The sequence below is a fragment of the Prionailurus viverrinus genome, chromosome A1 (genome assembly GCF_022837055.1).
Source record: "Prionailurus viverrinus isolate Anna chromosome A1, UM_Priviv_1.0, whole genome shotgun sequence".
NCBI classification, from domain to species: Eukaryota; Metazoa; Chordata; class Mammalia; order Carnivora; family Felidae; genus Prionailurus; species Prionailurus viverrinus.
This window is the reverse complement of record NC_062561.1, coordinates 9,156,370-9,173,631: the sequence shown is the minus strand read 5'-3', so window position 1 is coordinate 9,173,631 and position 17,262 is coordinate 9,156,370. Positions and strand designations below refer to the sequence as shown.

The following is a 17,262-nucleotide window of genomic DNA, read 5'->3' as shown; positions in this document are numbered from 1 at the left end:
CACTTAACCGACTGCGCCACCCAGGCGCCCCTGTTTATTTATTTTGAGAGACAGAGACAAAGTGCCAGCAGGGGAGGGGCAGAGAGAGAGGGAGACACAGAATCTGAAGCAGGATCCGGGCTCTGAGCTGCCAGCACGGAGCCCGACGTGGGGCTTGACCCCTCGAACCGTGAGATCATGACCTGGGCCAAACCAAACTCGGACACTTAACCAACCGAGCCACCCACACACTCCAAAAATAAAGTTCTTAAAGCCCTACATGATGCCTGACACACGGAGGTCATCTGGGGAGGGCCAGCACCATACAGGTACCCTTCTGTCACTTCTCCTTTTTCTCTCTGTTCTCCTCTTGTCTTTTCCTTCTCTTGTCCTTGCCTTCTGTATCTTTAAGACAGGCGGATATGGGGTAGATTCCACATGGGTGGTTATTCCATATTCTTGGCCTATTCTGCCACCTGATTAAGGCCCCACGCAGTATGAAAAATCGCAAGTAAAAGAGCTTCGCAAATTCATTCATGTCCATGACTTTGTAATTGGTGTGAATCCCCTTGGGCACGTTAACAAAACAGCCCAGGCATAATTTACAAACACCGAGTGTTAAGAGCCAGGAGGAGGTGGAGAGGGTCGGACACTTGCCCTGGCTCCTCAGGGGAGAAGCAGAACCGCCAGAGCAGGTGACTGCCGTCCTCTGACTCCTGCGCAGGGCACGGCATCTGTATTTGTTGCTCCTGGTTAACTCGCTCTTCTGAAAACTTTATGTCTGGGTGTAGAGCTCTGTTTCTTCGATTTTCTCTCCTGTTTGTATTTGACTTTTTTTTTTTTTTTTTTTTAATGTCGCACATAGAAGTATTTGGTGGGGAAGTGTGCTCTGAGTTCCCTAGCATCTAGGGAAAAGACGACTTGGCTAAAAGATAATGAATAACGGAGCTTCTCAAAAGCGAAAACTGCCTTCATGTACAGCGTGGCCATCACCAAGTGCCTCTTTGTCCTAAGTGCGGCAGTGTTTTGAAGTACTTACAAAATCTAGTATTTTAGAGAAATCCCCTGTTAGATTTTCTATCAGTAGGATATAATCTTTTTTCTCAGCCTTGAAGGTGATTTAAAACCTATGTCTATTTTATTTTCCGGCTCAATCTGAATGTTTACGCTTTCCGTTCTGTTTAAAGATGGCAAGACACAAACTCCACTAAGTAGATTTACGAAGTGCCCTTCTGGGGCTCTCACAAATGGACAGCGTGGCTGTGTTTCTCCTCCATGGAGTCCTGATCTCATGTGACTTGGGTAAAAGATCAGGGATGGAAAAGGGACAAAGAAGAAAAGAACAGCAGGAAACATACAGAGAAGCATTTTATGAGAAACCTACCCACAAAGGCAAAATTCATCTCCAAATCCCCATAGAATTTCGAAACTGTCAGAACTGGTCATACCCAGGAGCCAAAGGCAGCTTTGTCTACAAGTCAGAAACAGTAATTCCCCCCTGACTCCATTGTCTTTGCCTACCCAAGACAACCCAACGAATCTTGTAAAGCAAGATTTTCCCAACAGGTGAAGCTAGCAGAGTCCTAAGAGATGCAGAGCCCAGCTACGTAGACTTCCTAGTTTCTTTGACTTCACAATCCAACTCATAGCATTTATTGAGCAACTATTATGTGCCAGATTGTGACGGCAGAGCAGGTAACGTCAGGAATTCAGATGTTTATGATGTTTCCTTTAAGTGAGGAATACCTACAACCTTCTGCACTTGGCCGGCTCCTTCTTTTTATATAGTTCTCAGATCAAATATCATTGTCTCCAAGGCCTCTGACCATCCGTCCTAGAGCTGCCCTCGGTCCCCCGCACCCATCACTCTTCATTGCATCGCCTCATTTTGTTTTTATTTTCTTTAAACATTTACGACTACCTAAAATTATCTTGTATGCTCACGTGTTTTACTTGTCGGGTATATTAGCTGTCTCCTCGACTAAAATATGAGATGCGTAAGAGCCGGCCCTTTTCCATCCTGACCATGTACCCGCTGGGTACCTGGCACTAATAGGCAAATGAAGGCAAAAGCCAAGCACATACCTACAAAGGCAGTATCGTTCAAGGGATGCCACTCAGACAAGGGGGGCCTCAGTGTATTCCCTTTGCTCCTTCTGAGACTGACACTATGATGGAGGTTTGGGAAATGTCAGGGACTCCTTCCGGGAAGGCAACTGAGTTTCAGAGGATGGGTAGGAGTTAGCCCGGTGATGATAGGGGAAAGATACGCCAGGCAGAAGAGACAGCTCACACAAGGATGCGGACTCCTGAATGAACAAACTCTCAGATTTGCCACTTTTCTGTGCAACAGAAGCAGGCCTTGAAGGGTGCAGACAGGGAAAAAGTGAACCGGGGGAGAGAAAGAGGAAAATCAAGAAAGCAGAGGCAAAATACCCAGGGAGACAAAGTAGGGGTTTGGAGATGTGATCGGAAGATTTTTAAGCCAAGAAGCAAAAAATATCATGGTGAAGACTAACCAGTGGCTTTTCAGTGAGTCCAACCTGCGTCCAAACCCCAGTTGTACCGCTTGGAAGTCGTGTGACCCGCTGTCTGTGCCATTTGTAACGTGGAATAAGAACAAAACCCACTTTGCACACTTGTTGTGAAGGCGAATGCCTGCGAAGTCACCTTGCCCTGTGCTAGGCGTGTGAAAGTGTGCAATCGCTCTATGCTTGGGTGATGAGTACTGGGGACAACAAAATTATTTGTGCATTTTAGAAAGAGCCCTCTGGAATCAGTGTGGAACAGATGTGATAAGCTTCCAGAAAGCATGACCTGAAAAAACAGTTCGTTTGTTTCTTTGTTTCCAACTTCATTGAAGTGTAGTCGCCACACAATAAACAGCCTGTTTTCAAGTAGCTGATTTGACAAAACATTTTAAGAATATCTGGAGACCAACATAGGCAAACAAACTTATTAAAAAATACATGACAGTGATGGCCTACTGTAAACCATTTCAAAAGAAATTGTTTTAATGCCAAAAGTAAGTAGGGAGAACATTATCTATAAACAAAGGGCTCATGTTCAAAGTGGACAATATCACTTTATGGAAAAACGTACCGCATTATTTTCAATATTTTCCCACAGATCAATGAAAACGCTATGCTGCGTTGATGTTTGGAAACTCTGACATTCAGACTTCCTTAGAGGGTATGAGCCTGGATGCAGGGGGGCAATCTGGGGGGCAGTTGGTCCCAGTAAGAAATGGACCAAGGTTATGGGAATGGGTATGGAGATGGGGCGACAGATTCAAGAAATACTAAGAAGGCAGAATCAGTAGGCGTTGGATGTTGGAGGTGAAAGATGGAGAAAGTCAAGGATGAACCATGGGGAGAAGGAGATCCAACATAGGAGGAGAAGGAAGTTTGGTGGAGAAGCGTGTGATCCTTTGCTCAGGGGTTTCCATGGGGCATCCTAGTAGCAAGGTCTAGTGGGCAGTTGGGATGCCTGGATCTGGAGCCCAGGAGAGCAGTCTATGCTTGAGATACAAAATTGGACACCATCAGCTTCAGTGAAGGTTTCAAACACCTAGAGTAGAGCGTGTGCAGAAGGGGAGGAGGGGAAGATCGGGGGAAGAAGAGCCATTGGTATTTTCTTAAGCTCCCCACCCCAACCAGAGAACTTTAATGAGCAGCTAGGCATACAAAGCACCATAGAAGGAAGCAGGTAAGCTACTAACCTTTGATAGGATCCCCTCATATTTGTAGAGGGATTTAAAGTTCCTACAATTCTTTTGCATCTAATGCCTTACTGAATGTTTGCAGTCATCCTCTTAGCTAAGAAGTACACCCAGGTAAGGAAGCAGAGGCCAAAACCAACATTTAAGGATCAGATATCGCACACAAATTAGGGAAGAAGATGGAAAGGGAGCAAGATAGTAGTTGGAAAACCTGCAAAGGGGGAGAGTGTAGCAAACTGTGTGTCATTTTTTAAAAGATAATGACAGTGAACTTTTCTAGAGTGCCTTTTATCTACCGGACATTGTGCTAAGTGCTTTATAAACTATTTCATTTGGCCCCCGAAGCAACCCTCTGAAGGAGATACTATTATTAACCATATTTTACAGTCGAGACGCTCACATTTGACACCGATTAAGTAAACTTGTTCACAATGCTGTGAGTGGTAGAGTTGGAATCCAGTCCCAGAAGGTCTGACAGCAGATCCATCCAAGGGCAAGGGAGCGGTCAGTTACGTCAAGGGCTCAGAGAACTGGTCAAGGATGACCAGGCCCGAAATGTGTCTGTGGCATTTGGTAGCTCAAAATCTTAGCTCGAGAGTCCGGGTGAAGTGTGAGGAAAGCGAAAAGGACGAATGTCACATTGAAGCGGATACGGCTGCCACGTATGGTCTTGAAAAATGTGCGTCGCCTCTGTTATGAGCAGGGTCACTCCTCCCGCGTTTGACAGGGGTGCAGCCTGCACAGCTCCAAGCAGCAGCCCGGCGTGAGGGTTAGACGGAGTTCCCGGGACACCCTCCTATATACTTTAAAGAAACTGATGTTAAAGGAGACACGAGGGAGGGGGGCGCCTAGGCGGCTCAGTCAGTTACGCTTCTAACTCTTGGTTTGGGCCCAGATCACGACCTCACGGTTTGTGGGCTTGGGCCCCGCATCGGGCTCCACGGTGATGGCGCGGAGCCCGACTGGGATTCTCTCTCCACCTCTCTCTCTGCCCCTCCCAGGCTGCCTCTCTCAAAATAAATAAATAAGCTTGAAAAAAAAAGAGAGAGAGAAACCACGTAAGTCAGGAGTTAGAAAGACTAGTAAGAAAAGAAAGAGACCCCCCCCCCTTTTTTTTAAGATGAGAGATATATAAGCATATTATAATGGTAAAGAAGAGGTTGCCTGGGATGGTCCCAGCCTCCCTGTAAAATTGTCAACAGTGTCCCCTTTCCTCCAGCTTTTCCTGGTGAGGACAACATATTATATGGTCGTTCTAAGTAGAAGAATCTCGGGAGGGGGAGAAACGGAAGATGTAAGAGAGAAGGGCTGTTTGTTGGAACGAGGTTCTGGAGATAGAGGGGAGAGCTCCTGGGCAGGTAGAGGGTTGTCTTGGAAGGAGGGCCACAGGGCTTCCCCTGAAGAAGAGAGCCATGAGGTCAGAGGAAGTGTGGATGCTAATGGGTCAGGGGCTGGATACAAGTTTGTGAGATCTCTTGCCTGACCTCTTTTCTCTGTGAAACCAGTGGCCATGGGGTCACAGTTTAGCGTTCCGATTTCATGTTCAATTAGCTTTTTAGTTTGTTAGCCATGAAGCCAACCTTTTCACTTAGGTGTTTCCACGGTTCTCTATAACAAAAGCAGACAGTGTGGGAGATCCGAGCTGAGCCTGAACAAATCGATGAAAATACATGCCCTAAGAGAAGGTGATTTAGTCGTGTTACTATGAAAATGTTAGCACAGAATAGTAGCATGAGACAAATCTACACCACTAATGCTTGAAGCGCCTCTCCAATTTCATTGTAATTATAATAGTAGCTTATTATTGAAAGCTTAGTATGTTCTAGAAAGAATTCTACTTTAAATCTATATTTTAATATAATAGTCTAAACGTATGCGCTTTTCTATTTTTATGATCCCCCCCTTTTTTTTATAATTGGTGGGAAAATCGAGTAACTCACCCAAGTTCACAAACCTACTAAATGGCAGAACCAACATTTAAATTCAAGGCTCATACTCATAACCAGTATGTTATCATCCCCTCCCCCTCTCTCACTATAATCTGTTGATTTCAGTTCATTTCAGGTCTTCTCCTTTATCTGTGGCGTTAATCAAAGTTGTCCTTACGATCAAATGACCACTGAATCCCCCCTTGAAAGAGATGACGCAGGAATCTGATACATAGGCTGCTGGCGCGTGGGACCAGACCCCCGGTTAAACAGGGTATCGGTTCTTTGTTGCTGCCCCTATGGGACAGTTCGGTCTTGGCTGCCATGTGAAGGCTCTAAGGGGCATGCTGGGCGACGCTATGCTGGCTGGATTACTCAGTTTGAGAAACACGGTCATGAAAGTCAGCCATGGGGGCAGTCGCCCAGTAAAAGAACTGAACGACTGAATCAGCAGTGACAGAGGCCACTCTCTGACTCCAGTCGTTCTCTAGCTGTAGTGACCTCCCTGTCAATGTTAATACGTTGGAAGCTTTCAAGAACAAGCATAAGGCTTTGGAGAAATCTCTTTGATTCTTTATTCTGCTCTTTTAAACATTAATATAGTATGCAACATGTTTGTTGATTATGCCACTATCTCCTTTGGGGACTAGAAAAACAATGTGAACAGTGTGGGATAATTATGGCTCAATCGATCAAAAAACTAGTGTCAAAAAATGACTACGGTAGAGATTGTTGGGACACAAAAGAAATAGAATTTATAGTTCGTGTCACAAGATTAGTGATCAGGACAGTTCTCTTGACTACAGTGATGGGGATACAATGCTGATTTAGGAATTTTTAAAAATTGTCTAAGGTTTTATTACTTTTGGCATTAAAAATTTTGTTTTTCAGGGGCGCCTGGGTGGCGCAGTCGGTTAAGCGTCCGACTTCAGCCAGGTCACGATCTCGCAGTCCGTGAGTTCAAGCCCCGTGTCAGGCTCTGGGCTCTTGGCTCAGAGCCTGGAGCCTGTTTCCGATTCTGTGTCTCCCTCTCTCTCTGCCCCTCCCCCGTTCATGCTCTGTCTCTCTCTGTCCCAAAAATAAATAAAAAAGGTTGAAAAAAAAAAAATTTTGTTTTTCATTGAATAACCCTATTATGGTGGGCTGATTCCTATGACAATGAAAACCAAGAATAATGCTGTATATAATAATATCAATTTGATAATATATCTTATATTTATTTGGTGTATTTGTCATGACCTAACACAAAACTATAAAATAATTCAACAATTGCATAATGTCACTAGGAACCATTTTGCCTCTTTGTTTCTTGGAACATATTAGAGGAAACGCATTCTTTTTTTTTTTTTTTTTTTTTAATCTCACTCCCTAAGTAGTAAGTATATTTAGAGGAAACTCATTCTTATGCACATTTGAAAATTACAGACAAAATGTGGCTGCTTCTCAAGATGGGTCTATTTCTTCATTTGTTTTTGTTTTTGTTTTAATTTTTTTAAGGTTTATTTTATTTTTGAGACAGAGGGGAGGGGCAGAGAGAGAGAGACAGAGACAGAGACAGAATCTGAAGCAGGCTCCAGGCTCTGAGCTGGCAGCACAGAGCCCGATGTGGGCTCCAACTCATCAACTGCGAGATCATGACCTGAGCAGAAGTCAGACGCTCGACCAACTGAGCCACCCAGGCACCCCATATTTCTTCATTTGTTAGAAAAGATGGAGATGATACTATCTCTAGGTCCCTTCCAGCTTTAGCATCGGATGCTTCAATAGTGTGAGCAACAGTAGGGTCAGGTCAGGAAGAAAGACATTGTGGGACATCTGTAGGGAGCAAAACATAAGAACTACCATTCTGGCGGCTTATGAAGTCTTAGACAATTCCAAAACAACAACAACAACAAAAAAAACAGCTAAAAACAGGCTACTGCTAAAAGATGCAACGTTTGTTTTTCAAAAAAGGACCCAGCCTTCACACAGAAATTGTCTTCTTTTCTGTTGGCATATTCTCTTAGTCGCGGGAGAGCCATTGAGCGAAGCCTTGTATATCATTTCTGTGTGAATGAGACACGCCTCTAGGCCTGAAGATAATACGAGGGTAATCCCTGGCTTTACAGAAATCACAGACGTAGGAAAGGCATTTTAGAAGTTCATCTCTTCGATGCCTTCATGGACAAGTTTTGGGGAATGCTGTTTATTCACTGGTAGGCTCTAGGGATACAAAGATGAGTAAAAGTCAGCTCTGGCCATTCAGGAGTTGGTAGCTGGAGTAGGCGGAGACCCATGGCACCCATGGACCCACAGGTGGATGCGGTCTATGAGATAAATAACAGAGCTGCCAAACTGTAGCAAAACTTGGTGCTCCCTCCTCCATCCCTGATGTGGTGGCCCAGAGACTGTATTACGTCAGCAACTTTTTGTAAATCTGGAAATAACTTCGGAATTTTAGCAAATTGATATTTGTCCTAAAATGACCCTTCAGGGCGGAGACAGTGAGTCTACAGTCCAAAAGCAAGCTCCCAGATGAGTGGCCCTCTGGGGGAACTGGCAGGTCAACCACAAAGCACAGGGTATTTTTTTTTTCTTAGTGTAATAAATGAGCATACACGGGCAGGGACAGCTCCCAAAAGTCTAAATAGAAGAGGTTTTTCTATATGGTGTGTGTGTGTGTGTGTGTGTGTGTGTGTGTGTGTGTGTGTGGATGTGGGTGTGAGTATGAAGCTGAGCTTGCAAAGCACACACTTGTTTTTACTTGGGGTGTATCTTTCGTTGGAGTGGGGAGGAATGGATGAGATGATCTAAGAGGGGCTCACACCCCTCTCTGTTACCACTGAACACTGATGCTGTGTCAACAGAATACGTATGTATCATAAACATGTAGATACAGCTGTAGGTACATATGACGGCTGGAGGTAGGGTGCTAACATTGGTATTCTCGTTCATTGGTAGCATTCGTTTTTGTAAAGATTAATTTTATTTGAGAGAGACAGCATGAGCAGGGGAGAGAGATAGAGGGAGGGGAGAGAGAGAGACAGACAGTCAGAGACAGAGAGAAAGAGAGAGGATCCTAAGCAGCTTCCACAGTCAACATAGAACCCAATGCGGGGCTTAATCCCATGATCCTGGGATCATGACCTGAGCCAAAACCAAGGGTTGGATGTTCATCCGAGTGAGCCACCCAGGAGCCTCCAAAAGTATCATCCTAAGCAGGAAAATAACATGGCTGTGTGGTTCAAGAACCCCAGGAATGCTCACAGACTTGGACTCAGTGATAACCGTTTCTGGACTGTTGCCTAAACAGGTAATTCAAAATGCAGAAACCAGACAATTGTTGCAAAAACCATATGTGCGAAAACCAGACAATTGTGAGCAAATCCTTATGTCCTCCAAATAGAAAGCGATTTCTTAAGCTGTAGCACATTGATGCAACAGAATAGTATGCAGCATTTATTTTTATTCTATCTGTATTTTTAAAAATTTATTTATTTATTTAGAGAGAGAATTTCAAGCAGGCTCCACCCTGTTGGCACAGACCTCGATGTGGGGCTTGAACTCATGGAACTGTGAGATCATGACCTGAGCTGAAACAAAGAGTTAGACGCTTAATTGACTGAGCCACCCAGGTGCCCCAGCATACAGCATTTAAAAGTGAGGAATAGGAAGTTTACATAGCCATTTGTAAACATGCATATTTTTATAACGTTCAAAAAAGGAGTTTTCATTTAATATTTAAATGAAAAAATTATGTATCCCATAAATATATGAAGATTCGTGCACAAAAAACCTAGACGGAAATATACATAAAATGAAAATGGTTTTTCTAAATTCCTGAATTTCCAGAATATTGATATTCCTCTTTGTTTCAGAAATACCAGACAACTCGATTGTTTCTGTGGAAAGTCTTAAGGAATTAAAACAAACAAACAAACACAACTAGAACTAAAACATAAGTTTAGCAAGGTAGGTATCAGAATACAAGGTCAACATATAAAAACCAGTTGTATCTCTCTATGCGAGCAGTAAATAATTGGGAAACATTTTAATTCATTGCTAACAGTGTTAATAATAATAACATACTGAAGAATAAACTTCACAAAAGACATGTAAAATGCCTATGTTGAAAACTATAAAACATGACTGAGACAAAGTAAAGAAGACCTAAAAAATGAAGAGGTATATCATGTTCACGGAGCAGAAACTCAATAGTGTTAAGATGTCAATTCTTCCCATATTGACTTCCAGAACCAATGGAACCTCAAACACCAGCAGGCTGTCTTTTAAAAATAGATATTGACAAGTTCACTCTGAAACTTATATGGAAATGCAAGGCATCTAGAATGCCAGAACAATCTTGGAAGAGAAGAACAGATCTACTGGACATAGGCTGCCTGACTTCAAGACTTGAAGAGATCAATGGGATAGACTATGGCAGCCGAGTCCAAGAATAGACCTATTTTCATACAGTCAGTTGATTTTATCTATCTATCTATCTATCTATCTATCTATCTATTTTTTTAATAAAAAATTTTTAAATGTTTTATTTATTTTTGAGGCAGAGAGAGACAGAGGGTGAGCAGGGGAGGGGCAGAGAGAGAGAGCGAGACACAGAATCCAAAGCAGGCTCCAGGCTCTGAGCTGTCCGCACAGAGCCTGACGCGGGGCTTGAACTCACAAACCGTGAGATCATGACCTGACTGAAGTCGGATGCTTAACCAACTGAGCCACCCAGGCGCCCCAGTCAGTTGATTTTGAACCAAGACGTCAAATAAATTCCATGGAAAAAAAAAAAAGTTATTTCACCAAATGGTGTGGAACAACCCTAAAAGTATATAATGATATAAATAGAAGAGCTAAAACAAAGTAGAAAACACAGGATAATATCTTCATGACCTGGTGGCAAGCAGGAAGACGGAATACCATTAAAGAAAAATATTTGTAACTAAGACTTCATCAGACTGCTACAACTATGCTTCCCAAAAGATACTGTTCAGAAAATGGGAAGACAAGCTACAGCCTGGGGAATATATTCGCAAAGGACTTATTTCCAGAATACCCACAATGGAGTGAAAAAAAAAAAAGTGTCAAGGGGCACCTGGGTGGCTCAGTTGGTTAAGCGTCCGCTTCATCTCAGGTCATGATCTCACAGCTCATGTGTTTGAGCCCCGCATCGGGTTCTCTGCTGTCAGCACAGAGCCCACTTCGCATTCTCTGTTCCCGCCTCCCTCTCTGCCCCTCCCCAACGCATTCTCTCTCTCTCTCAAAATAAATAAATAAACTTAAAAAAAAAAAGTGTCAAAAGAAACACTAATACTGTGTGAACCTCACATATGCGGTAAATCCAAACTGCCCTGGAAAATCTGATTTGGTGTCTGAACCGTAGAGCCCTGGGGGACTGGCCTCCGTATCTCTCTGTTGCCATTTTCTTATCCCACCCCTGTCCCTACTCCCAAGCAGGAACCTGAACTTCAGTTACCTCCCCTTCCTGCACCCCTTAGCTTCTAGTCTGGGTCTTGACCCATGTGTTCTCTTCCTGACCACTCTGCCTGCTCCACTGGCTTTTGCCTGGTTCGACTCCAGACACCTCAGTGCCAAATTTGCCTTATCTCCTGTGTGCTTATTCCTATGGCGGCATTTATCAACTCATCACATGGCATTTTCATTTTCACTTTATCTGTCTCTACCTCTTCCTGGACTCTGAGCAAAGGAGAGAAATGCCTTAAGATAGAGAGACTTGGGTTATATCAGAGGTGAGGTCAATGCCCTGGTGGCTAAATGAGTGCAATGGGGTGGGGGGCGGGGGACAAGTGTGAAAGCTCGTTCCTTAAACCACCATGACTGTGGCCAAAGGTCACCTTGACAAATCACAGTACCTTCAGGTTATCAGTCCTATAAAGGAACCTTGATGGGGGAAAAAGAGGGGATTGAACTTGAAGATATTTAGCTTACATAGTGTTTCTCAACCGTGGCTGCATGTGAGAATTACAAGGGGGAACTTTGAACAATACCAGGTCCAGGCCCTGCCCCCGGAAAATCTGATTTAGTTGTTCTGGGCTATGGCTCAGGCATCTATCTGTCTTTTTAAATGGCTCCTAGTGGGGCGCCTGGGTGGCTCAGTCGGTTGAGTGCCCGACTTCGGCTCAGGTCATGATCTCACGGTCCGTGAGTTCCAGCCCCGCGTCGGGCTCTGTGCTGATGGCTCAGAGCCTGGAGCCTGTTTCAGATTCTGTGTCTCCCTCTCTCTCTGCCCCTCCCCCGTTCATGCTCTGTCTCTCTCTGTCTCAAAAATAAATAAACGTTAAAAAGAATTTTTTTTTAAATGGCTCCTAGTGACTCTGATGAGGACCAAGTTGAGAATCTCTGGTCAGGGAGGTATAGGGTGAAAAGGGCTGGCCATGTTTGCAGTGTGTGTGTATGGGGGCTCCTGGGAGTAAAATTAAGTCAGCCCCAGTGTCCCATCTATGACTTATACAACTTTTTTTTTTTTTTTAAATTTTTTTTTCAACGTTTATTTATTTTTGGGACAGAGAGAGACAGAGCATGAACGGGGGAGGGGCAGAGAGAGGGAGACACAGAATCGGAAACAGGCTCCAGGCTCCGAGCCATCAGCCCAGAGCCTGACGCGGGGCTCGAACTCATGGACCGCGAGATCGTGACCTGGCTGAAGTCGGACGCTTAACCGACTGCGCCACCCAGGCGCCCCTATGACTTATACAACTTAATTCCATTCTTCTTATCCCAAACTCCTTCAGATCGCAAGTCTCAAACCAGAAGCACTCATGCATTCATTCTGCTCCTGCAAGAGTAAAGACTACAGGGGACAAGTCCATGACTAAATCAGTAAGCAAATTATCTCTACTTTCAGAGAAAAGACCTTGGCCGGTTGTGCCAGGGAATTAACATTTCTTGAGACCCCTTGTATGTTAGGAATCTTTATATTGGCATTAGGGGGCTTCCTATGGACTTTCTCAAGAGAAAGAAATGTAGAATCTTACAAAGTGACCCTTTGAAATGATTCTTCCACGGGAGCTAAAGAGGACCGGGCCAGCCTTGTGCAAAATTGGACAGATGTGGCAAAGGGTGTCTTTGGGGCTCTTCTATTTTCTGGCCGTACTAAGGTGTCTGTGCCTCCTTGCCCTCTCCCTCCCCCACCCCCCAGGCATTGTGGGAGACCTTTCTCTGCCTCTTGTGGCATTTTCCTACTCTCAGAGCTTTAATAACTGACAACGAATGGTATAATGAGATAATCAACCAAAGTAATACTTGATTAAAGGTTATTGGTCTCGTAGAAAGGAATACTTCTGTCTAGTTAAAATTCATGAGTTTCCTTGAGAAGGCCCTTAAGGAAAGATCCTAAGATGGGAATCATTTCAGATCCCTAATGGCAGATGGGGGAAGATATGCTTTTAACAATTTCATTGATATACGATTTACATAGCAGAAAATTCACCCATTTTGCAATAGCCAAAAGGTGGCAGCAACTCAAATGTCCACCAATGGATGAATGGATAAACGAGATGTGGTGTATATATACCACGGAAGATTTATTCAGCTTTAAAAAGGAAGGGAGTTCGGACCCGTGCTGTACCATGGGTGAAACTTGAAGACATTATGTTAAGTGAAATAAGCCAGTCACAAAAGGACAATTAGTATCCGATTCTGCTTACATAAGGTACCAAGAGTAGTCACATTAATAGAGACACAAAGCAGAAGGGTGGTTGCTAGGGGCTGGGGGGAGGAGGAAATGGGGGCTTGTTCGATGGGTTTGGAGCCGCTGAATTGTGCCCCTGAAGACGGTGAAGACGGTAAATTTTATATGACATGTATTTTAGCATAATTACAAAAATAATAAATTCACCCATTTCAAGTGTACAATTCAATGGTTTTTAGTACATATAGAGTTGTGCAACCATTGCAATCATCTAATTTTAAAACTTTCCCTCCTCTCCCAAAAGCCCCTCCTCATACCCCCGAGCAAATATTTGGGGAAGATCTTTTTAACAGGCCACAGGTGTTACTCAACACTCATAGACTCTTCGAGAAGGGACCTTAGAGATTTAGTCCTACCTCCTCAGATGAAGACATCGAGGGCCAGGGAGGCAAAGCGTCTTGGCAAAGGTCTCATAGCTAATTCATGACCGCGTCAGGCCGTTTCATTTCCTGGGAAGTTATTTTTGCTGGTACAAAAATGCTGTCTCTCGCGTTCTTTCAAACTGATGCTTACAGTCGATGAATAGTCTCAGGAGGTATCACTGCTCCCGGTCGGGGACCACCGGGCTCTTTCTTCAGCCTCCCTTCTCGTCTGCCTGAGTTAGGAAGCCGAGAGTAAGAGGAGAAAAGTGGGAGAATTTGAAACTGTTCATTCATGCTCCCTTATGCCTTGGATTCTGTTAGGAAAGAGTTAGAACGAGCTTTACTGAGAATGATGTCTCCGCCTCTCTTCGAAGAGCGATCCGAAACGCAGCTAGGCACAGTGGTTTTCCTTTGGAAAGATGTGGCCTTTTTTAGCTGTGTAGAGGTACCCGGCAATGAGCAGCAACATCATGTGTCAGAAATGCCAGGGTCTTGGGCGGTCACTACGTCCGTTGCCGTATGGCTACTAGAAAGCCGCAGAGGAAGTGTGAGCCAGGGTTTCTGTAGGTCCTGCCATCCTCTGCCTCCTGCCTTTCTACCTCCACTTGCGTTTAGGCCTAGCACACACAGCCTGGGCCAGGGCGGTCATTGAATAAAGGTTGGAGTTAGGGGAGCGGTGGATAACTAACTTTGTGAGTTAGTTCCAAATGTGTTTCATACTCCTTCTGAACTCATTGGTCAATTGAAGCATTTTCAATGGCTCTCATTCCGGGAGGCCTGGTGGGAACAGCTCTGTGGTGGCTAACCATGAAGAAGGAGCAACCAACGACCAGAGGCCCTGGAAAATCACATGGCTAGAGAATCAGGAATTTCTAGACCAAGGCCTGAAGCCTAATTGTGGTGAGATTTGGGCCTCTTTTTTCTTCCGTCCTTCGGTTTCTCTGTGGATGGGAGCCACCCTCCCTCCTGGTTACCACCCTAACTCACCCCAGGCTGATGTGGGTCCCTAGGAGTGCTTGGAATTTCTCCAGCCGGGCTACACAGGAGGCAAATACTCCCAGCGTCCTGTGAGTTTCCATCCTTAATGAGACAAACCTGACTGCGGAGATTGCTGTGGGGAATGACATAGGCTTCTCAACAATGAGTTCCCTGAGGACAGTGCCTAGATTATTCATTTTTAAACTCCTGGTGCCTAGCAGAGAGCCTGGATCGTGTGTTTGCTGAATGAATGAGTAGTAACATTTCACATCAAATGACGCCTTATTATTTACAAAGTGATTTATTTCCCATGCATTAACTCATCCGCACAACTGGATGGTAGGCAAGACTGTTTTACAGATGAGGTCACATGGCTGTAGGTTGGAGAGGTGACTTTCAGACTCTAAATCTGTTGACATTCTTTTATAAGTGTCTTACTGAGACTGCCCTTGCTAAGATACTCTGCCAAAGCACTGAGAGATCTGAACAGATTCAGATTCAGACAGACGTTGGTGGTTTCTGAATTTTGTTCCTAAATCTGGAGTAGCCGTAGTCTTCCTCTAAGTTTCTCCCTAATGGTATGATTTTGTGCTATTTGCTAATCACTGTGGGTGTGTAGGTTTTTTATTACATTTGAGTTAAATAAAATTTGGGGGCTGGCCTGGTAAACTGGTGAATCCCCATGTAGTTTGTAGCAGCTATTTCCTATTGATATACATTTGGCGTGATATACTATTGTACCTCATACAGGTTTTGGTAATTTCAATTAACTGGATTGTAGCTTTATGGCCCTAGGTCTTCAAGAAACACATGTTCAAACATTCTCCCCGCTTAATGAGATCCTTGTTCCTGTTGAACTTCTACGACCTTATTGGAAATCAATGATTGCTTCTGATCTTCCAAATGCAATGCTGAAAAGACCTAGATGAATTCACTCTACAAAATGCTTTGAGATTGCAGGATGTGGAGAGCGCGCTGTCATTAAAATGAATGATTCTTCTTGGAGGTAAACCGTATTTTTAGTCTGTGCGTCTATTGTGCTTGAGGGGATTTCTCTGTGCAGAATTATTTTCTCCAAATAATTCGCACGCTCACAGCACTCCTGGTAGCAGGTATCACCTAACTCCTAGACGGCAGCTGAGCTAAAGCGAGCTTTCCTTTCCTAGCAACTGTTGCTAGGAGGGGCGTGGCTTCGGAGTCCCGAGAGGCCGCCTTAGGCCGCCCCCCCCCCGCACCGCCCCCCCGGCGTAGACTACATTTCCCATGATGCTCGAGGGTGGTCTCCGTAGTGACGCACTGGGTGTCCGCGGAGCGGTGGGAGGGAGGGGGGGGCGGGGAAGAAAGGAAGGCGGGGGCGGTGGCGGCGGCTGCGAGGAGGGGCCGTGCTCTCCCCGTGTCCCCGACTTGCGCTCAGGCGGCTGCCGCCGCCGCCGCCATGTTGGCTTGAGAGGCGATGACAGGAGGCGGCTGCGGCGTTTGAGACTGAAAAGTGGAGGAGGTGGAGGAGGAGAGACAAAGCTCCGAGAGGAAACCATTCCCGGGCTGAGGAGAGGGAGGACCCGGCCTCTTCCGGGGACCAGCCGAAGTCGGCGTCGGAGGGGAGGGGAAGGCGGCGACGGGGGGTGGCGGAGGCAGGAGAGGAGCGCCAAGAAGCCGGAGACGATGCGCCCCGAGACCCGCCGCTGCCCGGAGGCGCCCGCGGCCTGAGCCCCGAGGGGCCGTGGGGTCTCCCGCCCGGCCCGAGCTCCCCGCGCCCGCACCTCCCTCCCCGCGCTCGCCGCCGCGGGCTTTCGCTTCGGCCCCCAACTAGTTAAATGCCCTTGAGCGCGGGTTTCCGCGGCCCGGCTCTCAGCCCCGGCAGCGCGAGTTGAGCCGTTTCCCCGAGCCGACCGCCGGCGCCGGTTCCTGCGCGGCCGCCACTCACTGCTCACGCGTCCATGTGTAGCCACATAGTTATCTGTGTACATCCACGCCGGGGCATTTTCCTCCTGCTTAATGAGGACTTGACTCGGGAGCAAGTGTGAATCACCGCCGGGCTGGGAAAGGAGGAAGGCGGATTTAACCCCCTCCCACCCCGCTCCATGTCCGTGTGTCACTCGGCTCGGTCTACCTGGCGCGGCCGGTCCTGGAGCTGCTGCTGCTGCTGCTGCTGACGACGACGACGACGACGACGACGACGGGGGCTGCTGCTGTCCGCCCGGGAGTTCCCTCCGGCTCCGGCCACCCAGTTCCTGGGGATTGTTCCTCTTCGCTCGGAACCTCGGCCAGGCCGGCACTGTGACTCCGAAATAACTTATTTTTTGGAAAGCACATCACGAACCGATCGAGATCGTTAAGGTTGATTGCTGTAGCTTGAAGACTTCTGCTCTTTTTTGTTTGTTGTAATTAATCCCCCCCCCCCCCCCCGGTAAACATCTGGGTGTATATCAAACGGCAAGATGTCCAGTAATGTCCCGGCGGATATGGTAAGTGAAGGCTAAGTTACGACACTGATTTAATTGTGGTTTCCAATCTTATTTAATCAGAAAGGATGCAGGCGTGGGGTGAAGGTCTGCGGGGGACTGTTGAAACGCCACGGTGCTGGGAGATTTGGAG

The 17,262-nt window shown here is 45.8% G+C and overlaps 2 protein-coding genes across 2 annotated transcripts in view; one reads left to right on the top strand and one right to left on the bottom strand.

The window, feature by feature from the left end:
* Nucleotides 1-3,061: 3,061 nt before the first annotated feature.
* Nucleotides 3,062-16,634, bottom strand: LOC125166076 (formin-like protein 6). Its single transcript, XM_047859744.1, has 2 exons — nt 13,684-16,634; nt 3,062-4,503 (listed from the first exon to the last, which is right to left on the bottom strand). The coding sequence occupies exon 1, from the start codon at nt 16,632-16,634 to the stop codon at nt 15,843-15,845; it is 792 nt and encodes a 263-aa protein (XP_047715700.1). The 3' UTR covers nt 3,062-4,503; nt 13,684-15,842.
* A 365-nt stretch (nt 16,635-16,999) lies between these two features.
* Nucleotides 17,000-17,262, top strand: part of UBL3 (ubiquitin like 3) — a 66,947-nt gene continuing 66,684 nt past the window's right edge. The window contains exon 1 of the mRNA XM_047859754.1: nt 17,000-17,132. Within this exon, the coding sequence (XP_047715710.1) occupies nt 17,106-17,132 (27 nt within the window). The 5' untranslated portion in view covers nt 17,000-17,105. The remainder of the gene's footprint in view (nt 17,133-17,262) is intronic.